Below are 25,058 nucleotides of genomic sequence, written 5' to 3' on the forward strand. Positions count from 1 at the left end.
CTTCCTGGTGTTTTTCTCAGTTGTGCCATTTTTTATCAGAAATTGACAAGCAGCCTTTGCTTCCTCCAAATCGTTTGTCAGGGTTTTCAGGGATGATCTAAGCATGCTATTGTTAGTTCTAAGAAATGCGATTCATCCTCCATCCTGACCTTTTATTCTTTCCAGATAGTTTCACTAGGCTGGTAATTTCTTTTAGAAATTATTCCATCATCCAGTCTAGATTGAAATTATATTTTTAGAGTCTTTCTAGTTACTTTTTTACAAGGCAAGAACTGCTTGAAGTGCATTGGCAATTTTTCCTTTTTTGTTACTTTTCAAACTTTTAGCCCAATCATATGGCTTATCAACAATATTCTCTATTCCATTCCCTGAGAGCCGTGTTTAGTGAGGTTTTTACCAATTAGCTCTTCCATTTTTACAATATTATTGAATTTTAGTCATTCGACAACTATGCACAACTTTAGTGACTACATGTTATCTAGTTACTTTAAGATACCTGTCAGTCTATTTATTCACAGCTCCAATATTTCGGACGCGAAAGAATAAGAGCCACAATACAACACCCAGTGGGCAATTGACGCCAAAAAATTATGTCAAAAAACAAGTCAAAAATGCAAATCAAGCGTCAATTTGACATCCACATATTGAGGTCTTATTTTGAACACCAAAATAATGACAGAAAAATAAGAAATATTTTATTTATCAGGTGTTTGGCCACTTTCTTAGTCCAAACAGATCCATTGTCTATACCAGCTTTACTCCTAATTAGGGTCACAGGGGTCTGCTGGAGCCTATCCATCACAGGGTCACACAACCACATACTTACTTCTGTGTGAGTATTCCAATTTAGAATTGCCACCCAACCTAATATACATGTTGAACCTGGGATTCGAACACAGGACCTTCTTATTGTGAAGTAACAGTGCTAACCACTAAGCCACCGTGCTGCCCGTTAGACTGAACCTTAAAAACCAAAATTAAAATGACCCCAAAATTAACATTACTCTTTTGACATTACAAAACCAGCTTAACAACAAGAATTCCTCTGTTCACATAAGCCACAGCAAGCTAAACTAATACAGGATATAAAAACCTGGGAAAATAGCATAGACAAAAAGTACCAAATGTCCTTGCACAGAGTCATACTTCATTAAAACGTTTTCTTCTAAGTGTTAAAAGTTGCCCAAAATAATTTATAGTCTACATTTTTATGAGTTGTCAACACATTTACCTACACGATAAAAAGACACAGCGTGAGTCAGTGAGCCTGATAAAAGTTCACGTTAATGTGAAAGGGAAGGGTTTGTTAGGATTGATTCATTGCAAAGTCCCATTTACAGGTGTGGCGGTGAACAGCAGAGAAAGCATTTGTCAATGTGAAAAGGAATAATATCAGGGAATAATAAAAATAAATAAATATTATTAATTTCAAATTTGGAGGGATGCTTGTTATTGTTATTCAGACAAGAAATGTCAAGGTATTTTCACTGTGAAAAATTAGGCCTACTGTAAATTAATTAACTGGCAATACATTATTCCAAAAAATATAGTAATTTCAGTATTGTAATTACACAGCATTATGGTTTAAAAAAATAATAAATAACAAAAATAAATAAATAAAAAAATAATAACCAGTCAGAAATATTTTTAATCATCATTTTGCCACATGATGAGGCCTTATAAGAAAAACTGCTAAACAGCTGAATCATTGATGTCAGTGTGATGTCAATATGACATCAATTTCACGTCTAAAACATGACATTGATTTGATGTCAATTGAATGTCAAACATTTTGGCCTACATATATAATAAACCAATTTCAGTGTTGTATTAATTTCCTATTTTAAAATAATTACCACTGGAAGAAATTGCCTTCCAAACTGAATTTAAAATAACGTTATAGCATCTTGATCAAGTCTTGACTAATATTTGACATCAAATTTATATCAACATGCCTGCTGGGCAGGCTTTACCTTATATTTTAAAATAGTCTACCTAGCCACTGTGCTTCAGGGATGAATCTTAAGTTTAAAACACTGTCACAGTACATCAGACAAAACCACACTACCTTTACAGAGCCGCAGTGCATCTGGTCTTCCACACTATCACCAGTTTCAGTTACATTAGAATCTATTTAGCTATATTCAGTCGCCACACTGCGTCGGACTGAATACACTTAAGAAACTTAACAGAATTATAAAAAACACACAAGTTTCCATTAATTTAGACATCTATAAACTTAAGCACTTTGCTTTAGTTAATTTAGAAACAAAAATTTCAATATAACTGTCACCACACTGCGTCGGGTTAATTCAGCATTGTGTATTTAGTAGTTAGCATTGTGCAAATAAGAGGATTGTGATCAGGTTTAGTAAACATATGTACACTTACATAGCAGCATTGAATTGTGATGTGCAACAGCAGTGAATGGGCATATAACAGTGTCTACATGAGTGTTGCTGTAAAAATAGATGCATATTGAATTAGTGTGTGTGTGTGTGTGTGAGGCTTGAGGAAAAAACTGTTACACAGTTTGGTTGTAAGGGCTGAATGCTTCGGTACCTTTTTCCAGATAGCAGGGGGGTGAGGAATGTGTGTGAGGGGTGTGTGGGGTCATCCACAATGCTGTTGGCTTTCTGGATGCAGCGCGTGGTATAAATGTGTAAATGTATAAGATGGGAGAGAGACTCGATGATGCTCTTGGCTGTCCTTACTATCCTCAGCAGGGTCTTGTGAGCTGAAATGGTGCAATTCCCATACCAGATAGTGATGCAACTGCTCCAGATGCTCTCGATGGTCTCTCTGTAAAGCGTAGTCAGGATGGGTGGAGGGAGATGTGCTTTCCTCAGTCTTCATAAAAAGTAGAGGCACTGCTGGGCTTTCTTGCTGATGGAGCCGGTGTTAAGTGACTAGTTTTGTCAGCGTTCAGAGACAGGTTGTTGGCTCTACACCAGGCTGTTATCCGTTGCACCTCCTCTTTGTATGCTAATAAGCATACAAAGAGGAGGTGCAACGGATAACAGCCATGACCCACCCGAGACCCACCACGGCTGTATCATTGGCGAACTTGATGATGTGGTTTGAGCTGTGCATTGCTACATAGTCGTGAGTCAGCTGAGTGAACAGCAGTGGGCTGAGCACACAGCCCTGAGGGGCCCCAGTGCTCAGTGTGGTGGTGCTGGAGATGCTGTTCCCGATCCGGACTGACTGATTTCTCAATTTCTGAATCCAGTTACAGAGGGACGTGTTTTAGCTTCTTAATCAGGTGCTGAGGAATGATTTTGTTGAATGCTGAACTAAAGTCTATGAAGAGCATTTGTATGTATTTGCCTTTATTGTGCAAGTGGTCAAGGGGCAGATGGAGGGTCGTGACAATGGCATTGTACGTGGAGCGTTTTGGCTGAAAGGCAAACTGCAAAGGGTCCAAAGGGTGGCAGCTGGGTCTTCATGTGCCATATAAAGAGCCTCTCGAAGCACTTCATCACAATGGGTGTGAGCTCAATGGGATAATAGTCATTGAGGCAGGACACTGTAGACTGATTCAGCACAGGGCAATGGTAATGGTACTAACATCAGAAATACTGAAGGTATCAGTCAAATGTTGAAGATGTCAGTGATGACATCTATTGAAGAATTCTATTCTGCCCTTAATATATATATATATAATGAGAGGGTTTCTTAAATAAAAATCTAAAAATCTGTTTTTCTTACCTTTCCCTTCTTTTTCAGAAATCCCTCCTGGCTGGCTCACCAATGTAAGAAAAGAAAATGATAAGGATGTACTATGGAGTTCTTTGGAATCAAGAAGAACCCAGGATAAATCTTGATTAAACAATTTATACTGTTTGTATTTTAAATAAAGTTGCAGTTTTTAATGAAATTTGAGTGTAGGAATTGAGTATTACACAAAATGACCGGCTGATACTATTGTCTAGCCAGATGACTTTAGATGGCAGTCATGGTCACATAAACATATTATTGCAGATGTTGTCACCCTTTTTGCTGAAGTCAGGAGACAGAAAAATGACATCCTTTCTAGAGTCAGGAGGCGCAGTTTCGATATCCTCACCATATGTCAGAAGGTAGAGCAACAACCTCCTCACTGGAGTCAAGAATGCAGAGTGACCACAGCCTCACCAGATTCAGAAAACAAGATAAAGACATCCTCACTCAAATCGGGAGGTGAAGTGACAAAGTCCTTGTCAGAAACAAGAGGCAAAGTGACATCCTCACTGGAGTCCAAAGGTGGAACAGACTGTCTATGAGAGGTATTGGGTTTGTGCTTGGGCTTGGCTTGAGATGTCACCTCCTTGTTGGGTTTAGGATTAACAGAATAAAATGTCTCACCAGGCTTGCTCTTGGGCTTAGCTGGAGAGGCTGTAGCCCGCTTTACCAAGGGAACCTCTTCTACAGTGAGAACCCAAATTTAACCAAATTTTCTGCACATTTGCAAACAATGAAAGCTTCTTGACTTGACTTTGCCAGCTAAGCCATAACATGAAACATTCCCTCTCGCTCAGACTGATAATCTTCCAATAACTGTCAATAGAACTTACAGTACAGCAGGTATACATTATAGGAAGTTGATGGAGTGGCTTACCCAACTCACCTTGTGCACCTTTCTCTGCTGCATCCTTAAATGAAGTCTTATGTAATGTCTGGTGAAAAGGTAAAGAGGCAGGACATGATCATTTGAGCTAAACCAGAGCAAAACGTCAAGACGACTATTTTACATAAAAGTGCAATACGACTTTACCATGAGGCAAAGAAACAGACAGGTTTAAATAGGCATCATAATTAGAAGGTAACTGAAAACAGGTGAAAAGGTACACTAGAACAATCAACTGATGACAGGACAAGAGTGGTGACATGACTTCAATCTAATTGCACATGGACAATAATCAAATCATGCAAGTGCTGATACATGCTGGAAGCTGAAGAGTGCCAAAAACAGCCTACACTGAAGGGGGAATGCCATGACAATATTCATGTAATAAGCCAGAGCAAATTTATTATTACATTTAGAATGTCGCTGGTGGATCTACTGTTAAACAGCACTATGTATTGTCTTGAAAAATTAAATATTCATCCACATTTTTAGAACAAATAACAATAGAATCATTAATAGTGTTGCATTTTGCCATGCATAACTCATTTGTTTTTCCATTTCAAGCACTGTTTTTAATTCGGATATCCAAATGCATAAAAAATGTATGGGTTAAAAACCATGTTGTGTCCATTCATGCAGGATGTTTTAAGATTAATCATTGCCAATTTTTATCATACGTTTATGTATAATGAATAATAAATGTGAAAAATACACACATTTCCCTACTAATTGTACTATACTGTCTTAATGGTTGAAACTGCCCAAAATAAAGATAGTTTCAGACCTGGGAGAAAGAGAGAGAGAGAGATGGACCGAAATAATTTATGCTTTTGCATACAGTATTATTGGTTAATATATGGCTTAACAGCAATATGAAGGTTACAGATAAAAGCCATAGCCATTTCAAGATACTGTTCTGTCAGTATTGTGAAAGTATAAATACTCTTTGAGCTCTATTGATTTGCGGTGACCAATCCCTTTAAGAGTGACACATGCCAGCAAAGAGCCCTAGGTGTTTCATTTAATCTGTCACCTGTCTGTCTGTACAGACTGTGTACACTCTCTAGCACAGATGCACACATAACAGATATCATCGCTTCCTGCAGCAGACATATAGATAGTGTGAGATATTGCAAGAAGAGAGAGAAGCCATTAGCTCACAGCAATTCATTAAGCATTAGGTCCGTAACACAGCTGATAGCCTCCTACCTTCACATTTTCTTCCTTCTAGACACAGCATGATCTAATGTTGCTATCTTTAACAAGCCTCACACATATACTCTTGCTGAAGACACACACACACAGCCGAGGCTGTCCCAAGGACATCTTGCACTTGAAGAGATACACATAGGCGCTCACCCCCCACCCCCAGCACGCACACGCACACGTACGCACACACACACACACACACACAGAAAGGCACGCATTGTGGTTTTCAGCAGCATACCAGCACAGACCCGTGGCAGAGTGATCGGCTGTAGACCACAGAGACTGGGAATAAACCCACTTACTGGAGTGACAACAAGGACTGTGCAGGATTTAAGTCTCCTTCCTTGATCTTTCTTTTCTTATTTATTCTAATCTGCTGTCCTTTTCTTTCACTCACAACCCCTCCTCCTCCTTTTTTCGGGGTTGCTGTTGCTACTGTCAGCAGGAGAATATTTTCATTTCCTTTTCAGAGCATAATAGGAGCTGCTCCTGTGTCTCTCCATTATTAATCTACCCTAAAACCTCACTGCTTGTATTCGAAGAGGTTAAGCTGAGAAGGACGTCAGATAGGAAGACGGTGAGTGTCTCAGTCAACCTTTTTAACACACATACACACACACACAGTACTGCCGTGTAAATTTATCTCATGTATGATGATCATGCATTGTGACTGTGGGCTATGGAATCAGATTATGTCTGAAAAATCAATTTTTATATGTTTTAGCCAGACACAAACATTAACACATCCACACAGAATGCGTATTATGTATGCATGTTCATCTGTGTGTCAGCCTGGGTATGTGTGGGAGGAAGAAAGAGCATATTAGTGGGAGAAACAGAGAGCATGTGATAATGAAAGTGTGTGTGTGTGTGTGTGTGAGAGAGAGAGAGAGAGAGAGAGGGGATCAGATGAGTAAGAATGCTGCTTTGTTGCTGAGTATGTGATAGTAATGCTATATTAGATGGAAGCCCTAAAGGAACACATTCATTTGTATATGTACAAATAAATGTCAGTATAAATTTGAATGTGTGCACGGTCTGTATCAGCATATAGACGTCAGAAAATATTCATGTGTGTCCTATTCTCTTGGTGGGTGCTCTTAATAATTGATGCCAGAGGCCTTAGTGCTTTTGTTATTAGAACCTCTTCTGTTACAGAGACTCTTGCAGTTTGTGACTTTTATGCAATAGTGTGATATTTGTGAATTGTAGGGGCAATGATAAACAGTAGGCGTATTAAAGAACAATAGTCTTCTGTAAATGGAGCAGATCTTGACATTGTCATCAACACTGCAACACCTCATTGTGACGTATCATTACACACATGCTGTCAGAGCTGACTTCAAGACTTCACAGTCATTTGATCCATCCAGATTAACCCTAATCCTTTATATATTAGACATATGGCCCATTTCCAATGAAAAACCTCCTCTGTGTGTGTGTAGTTTACATATACGTAAGCTCTACATACAACAGCTTTGTGTTATATTAAACATACACATGTCACCTTGCTCATTCATTCATTCATAGGATTCCAGGAGATGGTGTACTCTAAACACAGTTAGGACTTCAATGTCACAGTGAAGTCATATAAAATCATGCTAGAAAATCTTGGATGAAGTAGTTATATCTAATTACTATACACAAGAAATACATCTTAGCAAGTGGAAATACTTTAAATATTGTCACATTTAACTAATATTTACTGTTTTAAGATAGTAAACCAAAACAGAATTTATTATTATTATTATTATTATTATTATTATTATTATTATTATTATTATTAATAATAATAATAATTAATTAATACATTTATTTATTTATTTATTTATTTATTTTAGAAAAAAGGTATCTGATTTAAAGTAAAATGATTTGAGTAAAATGATTAAATTCAATTTATTTGTATAGCACCTTTTATGACGGGCATCATAAAGCTGTCTCAAAGCAGCTTTACAAATGATCTCATATCTTATATTTATATTTAAATATAAATATAATATAATAATTACTCTGCAAAATGGAATCTTAGCCAGGGAAGATATCTTGAGTAAAGGAATTATCTACTTTTTCCCACTATGAGATTATTATATAACAAATATAATACCATTAACCATTTCTAGGCATATTTACTAAATCCTTATAATTTTGCTTCTTACTAGAAATAAACCACTGCAACTGTCCATCAATAAAAGAAGAACATTTCAAGCTAGAAATGAGTAACAAATATTCAGAGATTGGCTACATAATCTTATACCTGCTTAAAAAGCTATCTAATACAGAGAAATGGTAGTCAATTTTGTCTATATTCAAGATATTTGTTTCAAGATATTTGTTACTTCCTAAGGTATCATTTTTTCAGGGAATTTTTTACCTATGCCAAGTGCAATAGAGATAAGTAATAACTTTATTGTGGTGAAGTTAATAAACATTACATTAATAAACCCGAATTTAATTCTCCACTCTTCTCTTACACAAGACCTGTGCTTTGCTTCATGGTGAACTGAAAATAAAGACAGTGCAATAAATGAAGATTACAGCTGCTTTTTGACACTCCCGTGTCTGCAACTCCCATGATCCTCATCCTAAAAAAAGAAGCACAGAGATGTGCGTCAAAAAGCATTAAGATAAAATAAGAACTGTTTTGGAACACTGTACTCTGTACAGACGAAAACAAAAATAGAACTTGCAATAATTCAGCGCATCATATTTGGAGACAGAATGGTTGTTCTTATGATCCCAAGACCAGAATACCCACAGAAATGTATGGAGGTGGAAGCATTATGAGAAGGGGCTGCTGCTCTGCAGTTGGTCCTGGAACATTATCTCTCAATGGAGGAAACCTGAATGGAGCAATTTACTGGAATATGTTAGAGGAGACTTTAATCTCATCATCCACAATACTCAATCTGGGGAGAAGTTTCAACAAAACAATATTCCAAATATACAGCCAAGATAACTCCTGCCTGGTCAATTTCCTGACCTGAATCACATTTAACATTTAGGAATGATTGTGAAATTCCCAGCACATTAAAAAAGTACACGGACCATTGAAGATGATTTGAAAGAATCGTGGCCAATATCGAGCCACAATTCTGCAAATATTGAATCATTTAAAGCTGTCAACATCTTTACAACAAAGTACTACTGTTAATTTGTTCATTTTAATAAGTTAATTAACTTTTTCCCCCTATGAAGTAAATTGTTCCTAATACAGTTGTTCAGTAATACTTGGTCAATGCTATATGCTAGTATGTTAGGTTAGCATACCTATTAATTGTACCATAATTCAAACACAAGTTTTAATAATTAGTCTAACATTAATGCTCTTAATATCAGTTGATACCAGTTGCTATATGTTATATAAATTATTATAAATTATAAAAGGGTTAAGCACGTTCGCCTCACACCTCCAGCATCCTGGGTTCGAGTCTCGCTCACTGTGTGTGTGTAGTTTGCATGTTCTCCCCGTGCTTGGTGGGTTTCCTCCGGTTTCCTCCCCCAGTCCAAAGACATGCTTCTAGGCTGATTGGAGTCTCTAAATTGCCCATAGTGTGTGATTGTGTGTGTGTGTGTGTGCCCTGCGATGGGTTGGCACTCCGTCCAGGGTGTATCCTGCCTTGATGCCCGATGACGCCTGAGAGAGAGGCACAGGCTCCCCATGACCCGAGTATAGATTGGATAAGCGGTACAGACAATGAAATGAAATGAAAAAATAAAAGGGTTATAATCCATTAATTTCTTATTGTGCATCTTATTATGATTTTTCCAACAACACTCTTGATACAGTATGTAATACGATAGATTTTATGTCTCACTAAAAGAAAAAAAGAATTTGATTTTGGTTCACTTAATAATGCAAAGTATTATAGTATCCAAGACAATTTATTACAGATATACTGTATACTATATGATTACATAGATGTTTAGGTGAACTGTGTGTAGTTTATTCGTTTATGCAACTTAGAAAATTGTTCAGACCTAGAGCCAGCAAATGGTATAGCTGACCATGTATCTGTACTCTTATGAAGAAGATAATATAGGAGAGTGTGCTCTCAATGTTAAGAAAGGATAATGGAGGAAATACCCTGATCAGCCATAACATCAAAACCACTGAAAAGCGGTATAACATTGGGAATAACATTGATTATCTGGCTAAAGTGGCACCTTTCAAGGGGTGGGATATATTAGGCAGCAGGCAAACAGTAAGTTCTTGAAGAAGCAGGGAAAGTGGGCAAGCATAAGGATCTGAGTGACTTTGACAAGGGCCAAATTGTGACGGAGAAATGACTGGGTCAGCTCTAAAATAGCAGGCCTTGTGTGGTGTTTCGGGTATGCAGTTAATGGAACCTACCAAAAGTGTTCTAAGGAAGGACACCTGGTGAAATGGGGAGGGGATCATGGGCATACAAGGCTCACTGATGTGTGTGGAGTGAAAGCTAGCCCATCTGGTCAGATCCTACAGAAGAGCTACTGTAGTACAAATTGCTGATAAAGTGAATGAGAAAGGTGTCAGACCACATAGTACATCAAGCTAGCTGTGTAGGAAGTCCTGTCCACCATCAAAAGTGCCGACAAAAGGCATGTAAGCATCAGAACCGGACCCTTAAGCAACAAAAAACGGTTGCCTGGTCCAATGTATTACATTTTTTCTTTTACATAATGTGGTCAGCCAGGTGTGTGTGCATTGCTTAGCTGGAGCAGAGATGGCACTAGGATGCGCTATGGCAAGGAGACAAGCATGCAGAGGCAGCCTGGGCAGAGTGATGCTCTGGGCATTGTTCTGCTAAAGTTCCCATCTGCTTTAAGAAGCTAATCATTTTGTGCCTGTTCCAAAACATAAGGTAACATAATAATGACTGGCAGCCTAGTGCTGCAAATATTTTGAGAGGCATGTTAAAGACCTGACCTGCACATGTGAATCCAAGGACAGCACAATCTCCACAGCAGTACACACTACCCCCTCGTTCACCTGGAAAAGAAAAAAACTTACGTGAGAATACCATTTACTGATTACATCACCCTCTAGACATGATGCTTGAAACTAGGTTTGAAACATGGCTGATATGGATGCAGGTTTTCTAGGCTAGGCTTTACATGGTTGGTGTAAGCATGTTTTCATTCTACTCAGGCAAGAGACACACCTGATTCCACCAGTTTAATCGATTTATTTTGGCTTTTTTAATGTGGCTCATGTTTAGTTGAAATGAAATTCAGTGGAATTCAGAAAAGCGGACAGAACACCTTCAATTCTAACAGAGCTGTAGCTGAAAGGTTGAGAATATTTAAATTTCCTGGTTTCCAACTAACAGATGATTTCAAATGATTAGTATACACAAGAGCTGTGATAAAACGGCACATCAATCTTTACAATATCAGGTGCTATAAGACGTTCTGTTCATATAACATACACCTGTACCATAGAGAGCATCCTGACTGGTAGCATCACCTGCTGGTTTGGGAACTGCAATGCTCTCAAAATACCTGCAGCTTGTAGTATAAACTGCCCAGAATATCACTAGAAAAGGGCTTTCTTCCCTCTAGTACGTGTATACCAGATGGTGCCTGAGGAGAGCCAGGAGGATTAATAAAGGCCCCAACCATCTGAACCACAGCCTATACTGGTTCAGTATTGGAATACCAACAGAATCAGAGACATACAGGATATAAGACTAAATATCCACACTCTATATTAGCCAGACATTAACTGACGCCTTTCTTTTATCCAGCTGCTGAAGCCATGGTCCACAAAGAGGTTGTAAAGCCTGTAAGGGATCTCATTGTCAAGACGTATCAATCAGGGGAGGGGTGCAAAATAATTTTCAAAACATTAGATGGAACACTGTAAAGGTCAGAATCAGATCCTGTCAGCAGCACAGTGACAAGAACAATGCAGCCCTGGGTGGCCAAACAAAAATGTCAAATAATGACATGTGCAGCTTATTCTTCTATCGCTCATCAGTGGATCAGTGATTCATGTCACCATACTGAGAATTTTCTTATTGTCAGAATGGACATCTTACATAGCTGTCCTTGTCATTTCTCCTCTTTGTGCACTTAAAGAGATACAACCGCAAAAAACCCTATTTCTGATATAATGTAGCACAGAATGTGGCATAATACTGTTTAACTGTTTCTTACTGTATTGTCTAAAAGCAAAATAAACATAAGCACTCACATTAATGAGTTATCATTTAATGATAGTGGCATTATAAATGGTTTCTATGAATGCATTGCAAGAAGGTTATGACTTATTCATGTATTATTAAGTGGATATGCCAATGCTGAAACAAACATTAACCTTCTTGTCTTATTATTTCTCCCAGGCTGCCACTGGTGAAGGCCATCATCAACCAGTGGGGAAAATGGGGCACCAGACTGACATTTTTAAGAACAGGACATCCCTCCAAAATTGATGAAAAGGACAAACGAAAAGGAGCTGCAGGAATATTTGGCAAGTACTGGTCACTCCTTGAATGTGACAATCTCTCGTATTCTTCACATGTCTGGCCTGTGGAGGAGGGTAGTTAGGTGTAAGCTCTTTCTTATGAAAAAAAAAAAAACCCAACTCTATTCAAAATAGAAACGAAAACAACAAACCAAATCACAAATCTAAATCAACAAGGCTTCAGAAGATGATCAGTGTTTTTGTCCTAGTCAGAGTCCAAGCTCTAAATCCTTCTGAAAACCTGTGAAATGACTTGAAGAGGGCTGTGCACAGTATTTTTGGAGTATTTCTGCAAGGATGAGTGAAACAAAACTAACAAATCAAGATAAGCTGGTAGACTCTTACTCAAAAACAGAGTGCAAGCAAAAAATTTAGTTCTTTTTATTTTGGTTTCTTAAAACATTTCAGTTTTTTTTATTGGTTTTATCACATTAAAGGTGGAAAAAGACCTGGCGTGATTTATACTGGTTTCAAAACCTGCAACTTTAACCCGGGTGTTTCTATTTTCACATCACCAGTATTCCCAGGATTTTTATAATTCTGCACAGTTCATAATAAAAGGTTTACCATCTATTTATTTTTTATGAGGCACACAAGTTAATTTGTATTATTATTATTTTTTTTTTAATATTTTTCTTTTCAATTTTAGTTTTCCAATTAAGGCTATTAATTGTTTTCTAACTCACTGTTTTCCTGTGGGGGCTCTGCAGCTAAAGAATATCACTCAGATGGACCATTTTTTAAAAAACTTTCCACAGTCCCTCTGCCTCATTCCACCACAAGCCCAGTGGGTCTGCTTCTGTCTTTTAAAGTCCCTCTTGCTCATTCTCTTTCCTGGCTTACCTACAGCTTTCAAAATACCTGAGTTTCTGTTTCAACATGGTTTCAGATAATTTAGTAATACACTGGGCCTCATTTATCAAGCTACATATGAACAAAATTATTTGTACGAGCTTTTACACAGGAAATGTGATGTCTGTGGTGATGTTTAAATAAATTTTCAAGGACACTTACTAATGATTATTTGGACCTATCACCTTGATAGCCATTAAATCATTTTAAAAACAAAATTCACTGAAAAAGACAAATAAGAAAAGTATTTTAATTAAGACAAAATAACTACACTGAGGTATGAGCTGATCTGTGCAGTGGCTCAGCTGCCATTAGCCCACTGCAAGAAGGAATGAATATTTAAAGACTGGTGTGATTTGTTTGGGGGATGAAAGCTGGCTTACATATTGTTTTTGTTTACCTTTAAAGTTAACACTTGCGGTTATTAGAACCACAAAATGATCTTGTGCCATGTGTGTGCATGTCACTGCTTGAATTTCTTGCTTCTGGCACTTTTCAAAAAGAGAAAAGTGACCAATCTGGTGAGTGACTTCTGGTCAACAATCAGCAAAACAATTAAAACCTTGTCTTATGTGCTTGGTGTCCACTTGGGTACAGTGGACACCAAGCAATCTTTCCTTCATTTTCATCTCCATTTTCTTCTCACCTCATTTAATTCACACCTGTTTCACTTTTTCTATAATTTGTCTGGCCTTTATGTTTGCTGTTATGCTGCTTAATATTATTTCTGTATTAGTACTGCTGTCAGTCAGAATAAGTATAGAATCTACTTTTCTCCATGATATCCTTTTTTTACTTTAATGGAGTTTTATGGACCTCAATAAATACTAACTAACTGTGAAGAAAAAAAACTTAATCAATCTCAATCTTAATTTCTGTTTGCTTGGAAAACCACATCCACATGGATTACTAACAGAATGGATTAGTAACAGAACCTATTTGCAATCACATTTCTCTTTTTAAATAATCCACACTCGTATGGTTACCTTGGGAAATCTCACTCCAGCAACGTGCCTGACTCCAATCTTTTCAATTCTGATTTACAATAGTCTACTTCACGTTACCTAGCATTGCCAGGTTTCTGCCTGGTTTTGGATCACCTACCCATTTGTCTGCCGTAAATTGCTACACCTCAGGAAAACCCAACAGAACTAGAACACTAAAACATAGAAACAGTGCTGGACTTGTCTTGACTGGAATTTTCAACCTCAGAACTCTGAACCAGTAGAAAGTTCTTTATACAAAATAATGTTGTATGAATATACAAAAAAAAATTAAACAATTTTCTCTGACACTCTCCTTCCCTCAGACACTTTCCCAGCTAGCAGCCAGTCTGCCCTATAAGATTGAAGGTGGGCATCGAGGCAGACTGATGCTTATCCAGTTCTGAGGTGGGAACCACTGTCACACATAGGCAGACCGTAGCTATGTGGCTCATTGCTGGGACTGCAATAAGGCACTGCAGAGGAACCACTCAAAACAGCTTGTGTAAGTTAATATCAGTGCTATCTACTCACACAGAAGACTGGCACAGAGATATGAGAATCATTCATTCATCTGGAGTTAGTGATGCTAGTGAGATTGTAGAGTGATGATTATACACATACAGTGTGTCACTCAGTCTGGAAGATAATACCATATTAATGTGTCTCAGCTGTATTCATGTATGTGGTAAAAACAAAGAAATCCTAATATTTAAATATACTGTCCTGATTTTTAATCAAAACAGCATTTATAAACACTCTTGCTCAGACAAAGTAGGAATTCTTACAGGGAAATTACAATCTGGTATACTGTGCAGTACACCTCATTAAAAAGGTAAAGAGGGCAAGGCAGGGAATACTGTATGTACTGTGCTTCAGACCTAATGATCAAAATCAGCATAACCTCACTACTTAACTCATCAATTAACCCTCTAACTAATTCTCTTCTTCATCACCCAATCTTCCTCTCTTTTTTTACAGCCTTTGCCAAAATGACACCCTGTCTGCCATAGTAGCATTATCGCCTCACAGCTCCAGTATCTCTGGTTCCCTAAGCTCAGGTTGTTGTCTGTATAGAGTTTCTCAAGTTCTTCGGTTTCTTCCTGCCTCTTAAAACTTGCCAGTAGGTCGATGTCTAGATTTCCCCTAAGTGTCATGAGTGTGCAAATGTGTGCATGATGCCCTGCTATAGACTGGTGCCCTATTTACTGTGTATTCCTGCCTCGCACCCAGTTTTCCTGGCATGGGCTGTTGATCCACCATGACCCTGACCAGGACAGCATGGTCACACAAGATGAATAAGTGGAAAAAAACATCTCATGAATCTTTGCACCAGACATTAAATATCTCTAGCATGTGTGTATACAGTACTGAGGATGACAAAAGTGGACAGTGGAAACTGAAAATCTAGAGTGAACTCTCCCATTACACTGGGATCAAACCAAAGGGCATATCTCAGGTGTCACTGGTGTCTATATAACCTTAAACATGAACATCCACCCACACTCATAACCCAGTCATAGCCACACATTGACAGATCATGTTACATAGTCACAGAACAGAAGAATAAGAATGTGCAAGACCAATTAGTTTTCCAAAGTGACAGCAGCATATCATGTGAGAGGTAATTATGGCGTCTCCAAGCAGAGATGTGCATTATGACTGAGATCCTACAAGACACACAGGACCATCAAAAACATGGGAGCAGAATTTTTTAAAAGCTATGTTGGAGGGAATGAGCAGTCAGATAATACTAATAATGCACTTTTAGTAGGAACTTTATCCTGTTCAGTGTTCATGAAGCAGCAACAGCTCCTGGATTGCAGGCACACAATTCACATTTATACCCCATTTATCTTAGTCAATCCACTCATTGGCAGTTTTTTATATTACACTGACCTATTATTTCCTCAGGAGCTCTTGGTTGCACAATTCCTTGAGACTATAAACTGATTATAAACTGAAGAAAGGACATTATCAATATTCACATAATTTACTGTCCAGTGTCACCCAAATGAGAATGGGTTCCTTTCTGAGCCTGGTTCCTCTCATGGTTGCTTCCTCATATCATCTCAGAGAGTTTTGTCTTGCCACCATCGCCTCAGATTTGCTCATTAGAGATAAATGTCAGGAATAAATAGTAACTTAACTTTATCATTTTTATACTATGGCTATTGTTAAAAGCTCTATACAAGTAAATTGAATTGAATTGTACATTTTTGGAGGAAATTGGAGAACCTGGAGGAAACCCACACAAACACAAGGAGAACATGAGAAACTGCACACAGACAGTAACCCGAGCTTAGGATCCATCCTAGAGGTGTGAGGTGGTAATGCTATCGTACCAACATGACATACTAATATTGTTGAATTTGAGTATACATCAGTAAACATCAGTAAACATCATAAATCAGTATGAGCAGAATTCCACTAGTTCATTAGCTGGGCTTTCGAGCAGAGTGGAGTGGTGAACGGCTCAAGGAGTAAAAAAATCATTACAGTCTTATTCAACTCAACCTACCCATCCATTAGAGACCTAATAGACTATATATTTTGACAAATTTAGCCTGATCCTACTTTAAATGAAGTTGCTTACAATTACTTTTATATCTGTTATGCTGGAATTGATGCAGTATCTTAGATATTTCATTTCATCAAAGGTGTAATTGTGATGATTCAATGATGATTCTGTAGTGTGGCCACCTTTGAAGCACCTCATAAACACTTTCTGTTTTATCTAGAAGAAAAATTGCTTGTAGTGAACATGCCATTATACAGCACATGAATTTGATCTTCATCATCAGAAATATGAGTGGTGTAGTCATTAAAAAATATATACTATATATTTTAATTTTTTTTAAAAAGCGAATAAGTCAGTAATAGACTAATAGATCATAACAAACACCACATATATATGACATATGCTTTGCTATGTCAATCCCCTTCAGACTGGCCTTGAAAGAGGGCAGTTGTGAAATGTCAGGCAGTTAAAGGATGCCTATCATGTGGGTACTGTGCTAGTCTTGGTTGACATTGGCCTTTCTCATTAATAATGTATGTCAGTCTTGGCTTGCATACACACACACACACACACACACACACTGCGGCTCTCAGCCCAAGGCTTTAATGATTCAGTTTACTTTGATGCATGCACTACACTTAAAAAAGAGGAGATTTCTGAATATTTGTCCCCTGGACTTCTATTTAATAAAAGGAGTGTAAAAAAATAGTTGTCTTATTAATTCAGTTGCAGTAAATAGTGAGTAAAATACTTGAAAATAGTGATTACCCTTCTCTTTTTGTTGTCTCTTAATATCAGCAGTGCACTGTGTGCTCTACCTTCTGCTTCTGCACCTTCAGTTGTGCTCCAGTTGCCCATCCATTTGTGTGTGCAGTTCCACTGAAGCAGACTGTGGTGGGCATGACTTGATTGCACTGCCTGCCCTTTCCCTGCTACCTTCAACTATTCAGACCCTGCTCCTGCCCAACAACCACCTCACAACCTTGCCTGCTTCAGCCTTTGCCAACCTTAGCTCACTGGTGAGGCTTGACCTATCCAATAACTACCTGGATAACCTGCCAGCTCATGTGTTTGCTGAGCTGGCCAACCTGACTGACCTAAGTCTGAGGAACAACAGCCTAACAGCACTGGACCGTGACCTCCTGCAGGGCCTGGGAAGCCTTCAGCGGTTAGATGTGTCACTGAATGGCCTGGGTACTGTGCCTCTTGGTCTGTTAGAAAATCAGCATGGCCTGACCTGGCTCTCTCTGGCAGGGAACAGACTCCAGGCACTAAATAGGGCTGCTTTTGAACCACTTGAGAACTTGCAGCACCTTGAGCTTGGCTCCAACCCATGGGAATGTGACTGCAATTTGCGTGACTTCAAGAACTGGATGGAGTGGCTCATCTACCGAGGTGGGAGGAGTATCCAGGGGTTCAGACTCTAAGTTTGTGCATGAAAACTTGGAATTAATTGTTGATTCATTGTCTATATCCTTAACTATTAACACTTTTATAGCATCATAATTAATTTTCTTTACAGTCGTCTTCATGTTATCCATGCAACTATAAGTCCATTCTTGCCAATACTTTGAAAGAAGACCAAATTCAATTCTATACTACCCTAAATGAGATTGTAAACTACACAAAAAGTTAATGACTCACAATGACAGTGACATGAATATGGTAGTCCATATTTGTGTTTGTGTCTAGTTGGTCTTAAATGTATTTCAGTTCAATTAAATCTGTTCATTCCATGCATACATGGTGGGCTGTTGACCGTCTTGGTATTGTTAGCTGCTGCTTGGGTTTGGAGCTGTAATTCAGATTACTGCAGGATGTTGTTTATCATGGAGTGTTGTAATTTCATCTCAATCTTTATCTCTCTCTTTCAGGTGGCTATGTAGATGCTGTGGATTGCACCCTCCCCAAAGATCTCAGAGGGCGCGACATCCGGACTGTTCCTGTAGAGATGTTCAACTACTGCCTCCAATTGGATAGTGAGAATGGGGGTGGGGCTGGAGGAACAAAAAGTGGTTCTGTCCCGTGTGCACGTGCAACCACTGCTCCATTGCCTGAGATTGCTGTGGTACAGAGTGAGTCAGAGCCAGTGGATTGTGCTAAGCAACGTTACCGGCCTGTAAGCGTCCGTCGTGCCATTGGCACAGTGGTGATTGCTGGTGTTGTTTGTGGTATTGTGTGCATCATGATGGTTGCTGCAGCTGCCTATGGATGCATCTATGCTTCCCTTATGGCCAAGTACCAGCGTGAGCTGAAGAAAAGGCAGCCATTGATGGGGGATGCTGAGGCTGAAGCTGACCCTGAAGAGAAACAGATTTCATCAGTTGCATAGAAATAATATAGATTCTATATACTCTAATGTGATGACAATGGTCTCTTTGCATTTCTGCTTCCACACCTAGTTTTTAAATGTGTGTGCACTGTTATGTACTATTTGGGTGTTTTCACATATAGTTATTTTTAAATAAACCATACACAGTCCTCTTAGTGGTCCTAGATGATAGGTCTAAAAGGGAACTAGCTGCAAATTACCTCAGTACTTTTGGTGTTCACAATACAAGTGGACTTAAAAGTCAACTCAGAACACTTGTTCAGACCACAACTTTTTTAGAACTCAGACCCCATGGATAATGTAATTAAAAATGGGTAATTTATGTGATGCAATCATTTAGCTGTGGATGAAAAATACCAGAAGTGTCTAGGGATCAAGAAATCAGTGAGAACCGACTCACGAGTCATGGAATTTTTACTAAATCGTTGGCTTTGACCAAATAAGTGAATTTAAGGGGCCTAATGCAATGTCTGTATCTGTATTTGCATTTTTATTTGTTTAGTGCTCAAAATATTCATGTGCTTTGGTCTGACCCAGACTTTTTTAATGTTGCTCATACAGCTTTGCCATAGCAACACTGGAAAACACTGAAGAACCAGGGCTACTGTTTTTTTATTGGCAAATGATAACAAATAGCAATTTTCAGAACATAACTTTAATCAGCCCCAGATCCAAAACATCTTGTGTAACCTTCTGGATAGATTTCTAATATGACATTTTTGTGGGCAGAGTTACCAGATTCTGTGTCTAATTGATGCGTATTGCAGATATAGAGTCTCCTCCCAAAGTATTGGAACAGCATGGCCAATTCTTTTTCTTTCTTTTTTTTGCTATATACTGAGAAGTGAAATCAAAAGATAATTATAAGACAATACAATTTGCATCAAAATTAAGAATGAGCAAATAGTCTGAATGTCTATTCTTGGTTTGAGCAGACATGTTGTCAAAAAGGATAAACTAACATAAAGTCCAGAGAGCTGTCTATGGGAGAAAAGCAGGTCATTTTTTCCAAGATGATGGAACAGATCGATCAGAGCCACAAACAGATATTGAACAGGTTGGCCAAGAAACAGAGAGCTGTAGAGGTAATGAGAGCTGTAAAGTGAAACCCGTCACCAACAATATCCACGGGACAGAGGTGAACCACCATCACAAACCACCAATCAAAAACAAAATTGAGAGCAGAAATATAGATATTTACCACATGATACAAACCACTTATCAGCAGTAAGAATCAGAACATCAGACTTTTGAATTTGAAAAGAAATACAGAGATGAGCCCCAAAGGCAAAATGATGGAAAGACCAAAGTGTGGAGAATGAAAAGATCTCCTCATCAGTATTATTATTATTATCATCATCATTAGTGGAGGTAGTGTCATGGCTTGGGCTTGCATGGCAGCTTCTAGAACAGACTCACTAATCTTTATTGAATTCAGAATGAATTCAGAATTTTACAAGAACATTCTGTCTGCCAATTTACAGATAAATGCCTCCGATCAAATTAGGAGGAACTTCGGGGGGAAACGTGGAAGGTTTTAGATTGGCCAAGTAAATCACCAGACCTTAACCCAATTAACCAGCATTTCACTTCCTGAAGAGGAGACTGAAAGGCAAAAACAAATAACAACTGAAAGGAGCTGTGCTAAACCTGAAAAAGCATCACAAAATAAGAATATAAGAGTTTTGTGATTTCAGTGTCACCAACATGATGAACAAAAGAACTGGCCTTGCTGTGCCAAACGCTTCAGAGGAGAGCAACCTATTTCCCCTAAAATGACTGAGAAAAAGAAGACAAATTCATCTATGTTCTCCTATGCCTCAACAATTTTGGCTAGTTATTATTATTTTTGTGTGGTTTTTCAATTGTAGTTGAGGTGTGAATTTTGCTGAAACCTGGTAACCCTCTTTGGGGTTTGAGTTAAGTGAGAGCTGTTGAGAGTAAAAACCATGCAGTCATGCAACTGTTCTGTTGTCTAGCAGGATCCTATTGCCTAAAGCTAGCAAGCTATCCAAATAGTGTATTAATATTCAGTCATGCTCCAATCATCTGTAAAGGAATACCTGTACACCAGGTCATTCATGCAATTATTCGAAGGGTCAATCATGTGACAGCAATGCAATGCATATAATCATATACAAATAAAGAGCACAAAATGAGCATAAAAACTGATCTCAGTAACTTTAGCATGATTGTTGGTACTATTCAATGTAAAACATAATAATGCTCACATTCAGTGAGTGGCTGTTCTTAGTGCAAACGCATTTTGTTGATGAGAGAGGTCAGAGGAGAATGGTCAGCCTGAGTCACGCAGACAGGAAGGAAACAGCAACTAAAATAATCACCCAACAACTACGATGAGCAAAAATCTAAGCAAGCACATTCACTAGACCCTGAGACAGATGAGCTACAAGAGCAGAAGACCACATCAGACAGGAAAAGGAATCTGAGGCTATGGTGGGCACAAGTTCACTAAAACTGGGGCAGTTGAAAATTGGAATAATATCAGCTGGCCTTTTCCTATCTTCAAGTGCCTGGTTTCTGCAGATCTACTGCTCACTGGATCTATTTTGGGAGTTTTATTTTTTCCAACCAAAAAATATCTAAATGAAAAAAATAACCAGAATACTGTGTGTGAAAATTAGAAGAGATTTTATAAAATACTCATCAACAAGGTGTTTCCACCCTAAGAACATCCACTCACTGTAGATGAGCACCTTTACGTGTAACCTTCACTGGCACCGACTGCCATGTCATGGCTTGGGTTTAAATTCCCAACTCCGACAACATTCTGAGTTTGGTCTGCATGGTTTTGGTTACGGTCATCTGTGGAGGTGGTGTTTAATTCCTAACACTGGATTTCTGAAACTGTAAGTCCAATCAAGCTGCAGTTTGTTGTATTGAATCATTTGTGCTAAAAACAGCAGACCGACATTTCACAGTGTTAGTATTGAACTGTCAACCAACTTGTACAGTATGTACATCTATAATACCTTTAGTGCTCTGTGTAACTTGGCAAGAACTGGATACTGCATGCAGTATTTGTGAAGGGTGTTTAGATTCCAAGATCACTACATGTGGCAATTATTATTATTATTATTATTATTATTATTATTATTATTATTATTATTATTATTATTATTATATGTAATGTAACAGAAAACCACAGCTACATACAGACAATAAGCCTCCAGTTCTTTACTCATATATCAGAATGTGAAGTCGACTGGGGACTTTTTTGTTTTCATAAGACACATAATGGACCACAAAATATACGACAAAGAAATCAATACAATTAGCCTGTGGTTAATTTTTAAGGGGTCTGAGTTCATTGTTGTGTTTATATATGGATATTAAATGCTGTCACCAATCTGAGACCACTTGGAATGCTAAAACTGACTGTGAAAACACCCATAGTTTGTCTTTACAGTATTCAACATTACAATATTTTGATGGCTAAAGCTGGGTGCAGGACCTCGTCATTACAATTTCCATCATTTCGACAGATTCCCATTCCTCTCCAGAAATACAGAAACAGTGAGAGGACACTTTGACCTGATTAGGACAAAATGTCCATATTCTATCAGCATGTTTGTTTTCAACTGCTTTTCTTTATCGATTGAAATAGCAGTCAAAATAAATAGTGTTTTTCAAAGTATAATATATTTAATTGTTTCATAAATGTATGGGTTTTTAGCCTGTATAAAAAACGAAGAGGTTGGATTCTACTGTTGGCTGAATTTTGTTACATTATTTAGCCTCTGCAATATACAGGCACTAGACAAAGATTATTCTATAACAGCTTCTCTCTATCTTATGCTCCAGTATTGTAGCTTACGCTCAGAACACTTAGCGTCCAACACATCAAACATCAAACACTGAGTGAAAGATAATCAGAGAGAGGATGTACATTTTCTGTTGATCCCTCTCAGTCTTATTTGTTTACCACATTGGTTGTTATTGGCACAATGCAGGCATATACTGAGTACTGCAAAGTAGTTAGCGAGTGAGCTAAGTGTCAGATTTCTTTATGAGAATTGATTAGAATTTCAATCAAATGAAGAATTTTCTATTCAGATTCATTTAAATAAAATACAGGTACAATATATATACTGACACAAACAAAAAAAACATTATATACCACAAACTGTGTGCATTTCATAGGTGAAGACAGTAATATCCTTAAATAAAGTTTGTTTATTCACAGCAAAGTTTATGTTGAATAAGATATTACAATTCAGTTTGCTGTGAAAAAAACAGAGGGTATATATATGTATTCTTTCCCAAATGGTTTTCCATTCAGCTACATAAAAGGCCAAAGAAATGAGGAAAAGTGTGTTTTCATTGCCTTGTGTTGGATGATTATAGCTAGAGCGAGAGACCCTTAACATTCACTTCAATCATTTTTCTTTAAAAGCATCAATATCATAAAACCCATTGTCAAATACCCATTTTACAAACACATACATTTACATAGACACATTTTTATGCACACAGTCAAATGTATGTGGACACCACCAGATATGCCATCTAATTTCCAGAACTATGGGCAAAATAACAGTATAGAGTTTGTTCCCCTATTTGCTGTTATAATAAGCTCCACTCTTCTGGGAGGTGCTTGACCTGTATTCTGCAGCATGGCTGAGGGTGTGTTCATGCAGCTACAAGATTAGTGAGATCAGGTGCTGATGTCAGACGAGGAGGTCTGGGGTTCAGTCGGTGTTCCAGTTCATCCCAAAGGTGTTCAGTGGGGTTGAGTCAGAGTCAGGGCTCTGTGCAGGACACTCCAGTTCTTCCACTATAACATTCGAAAACCTTTATGGGCTTTGCTTTGTGCACAGGGCCATTGTCATGCTGGAACAGTTTTGGGCCTCTTAATTAAAGTGAAGGGAAATTGTAATGCAACTCCATATAAAGAAATTCAATAATAAAATCTGGTTTGGCTTCAAATTGCAAGTCCAGATAACTGCATTCTAATCAGATTTGAAAGCACACACAAATCTGGTTGGCTGTTAAATTGTGCTTACATTAGGCGTTCTTTAAATAGGTATCTGTTTGCAAGTTCAGAAGCCCTCTTTAATTTTCGTTTTTTGAAGAAGGTGGACAAGCCAGTAGTTCAGTCTTATCCTAGGTTTTCTAGGTAAAGACATAAGACACAAATTAATTTATCCTTAGAACAGCATTGCATTAGTTTTACACATCTTCAATAATTCCCACTCTACTAATAACAAGGAGAAAATGATTTAATAGGCATTAGACAGACAAAGGACAGAACAGACAGATGGTTGTACACAAGAAATAGTACAAGTATACAAAAAAGAGGAAAGAAAAAGCAAGGGCTTGAGCAGGGGTGTGACATGTCATATTCTACCCCTGTACATGCATAATATACATACAATATACAGACCATTAAACAGAGTTGAAACATGAATACAGGGTTGTTTATCCTAGAAAACACTGAGAGATTTTAGACCCAACGAAGAGGAATTTGACCTATTCTGTGGCAAATGGGGTGAAAGCTTGCCACTTCGATTTCTTGGTTATGATTTATTTCAGGCTCATTTTCTTTAATATTTAGCTCAATAGTCCTTGAGATTTTTCTCTTTTTAAGTTATATAACTATATGGGATGACACACAATTATTTTTTTTCCTCTCAGTTTGAAAAAATGTTTGTGGGCTGTGTAATAAATCTATGTCAGAAATTAATAAAAATGTATTTCCATAAACTGATGTATAACTGAATCTGATGTATGACTGAAAGTTCAAGTACAGACATATATAAAACACTCTCATACACCTCCATGAAGCACAACATTTAGGAATTATTAAAGGTATTTTTCTGTAAAATAAAGCTGCAGAACCCTGGTACATAATGATGTGGAGAAAGATTCAGGAGACAGGTGGAATTTTAGCACAGCTCTGCGATGCCCTTTATTTACACCAAGCTTTAAAAAAAATAAAACTAAAAAAAGTGTGAATCATCACAAGTTACCTGGATTTTCCACCAGCCTCCTTGCTGTCGTGATGCTCGACCATGCCTCCGCTGCCTAATACCCCCACCATTGGCCCCCGGCCTGCAGCTGTCTCCCCCTTCCCAGGAGAGGTA

The 25,058-nt window shown here is 38.0% G+C and overlaps 1 protein-coding gene across 2 annotated transcripts; it reads left to right on the forward strand.

Annotated features, from left to right (window-relative positions):
• Positions 1-6,020: 6,020 nt before the first annotated feature.
• On the forward strand, positions 6,021-24,656 carry lrtm2a (leucine-rich repeats and transmembrane domains 2a). Of its 2 annotated transcripts, none has more exons than XM_058417832.1 (5): positions 6,021-6,395; positions 12,142-12,269; positions 14,425-14,603; positions 17,418-18,014; positions 18,494-24,656. In XM_058417832.1, exons 3-5 carry the CDS (start codon positions 14,543-14,545, stop codon positions 18,949-18,951), a joined length of 1,116 nt encoding a protein of 371 aa, XP_058273815.1. In that variant the 5' UTR covers positions 6,021-6,395; positions 12,142-12,269; positions 14,425-14,542; the 3' UTR covers positions 18,952-24,656. The 2 variants fall into 2 exon arrangements, with proteins under 2 accessions (XP_058273815.1, XP_058273816.1); XM_058417833.1 differs by having other exon boundaries at positions 17,421-18,014.
• The last annotated feature ends 402 nt before the right edge of the window (positions 24,657-25,058 follow it).

Source organism: Hemibagrus wyckioides, linkage group LG19 (genome assembly GCF_019097595.1).
Source record: "Hemibagrus wyckioides isolate EC202008001 linkage group LG19, SWU_Hwy_1.0, whole genome shotgun sequence".
Lineage (NCBI taxonomy): Eukaryota > Metazoa > Chordata > Actinopteri > Siluriformes > Bagridae > Hemibagrus > Hemibagrus wyckioides.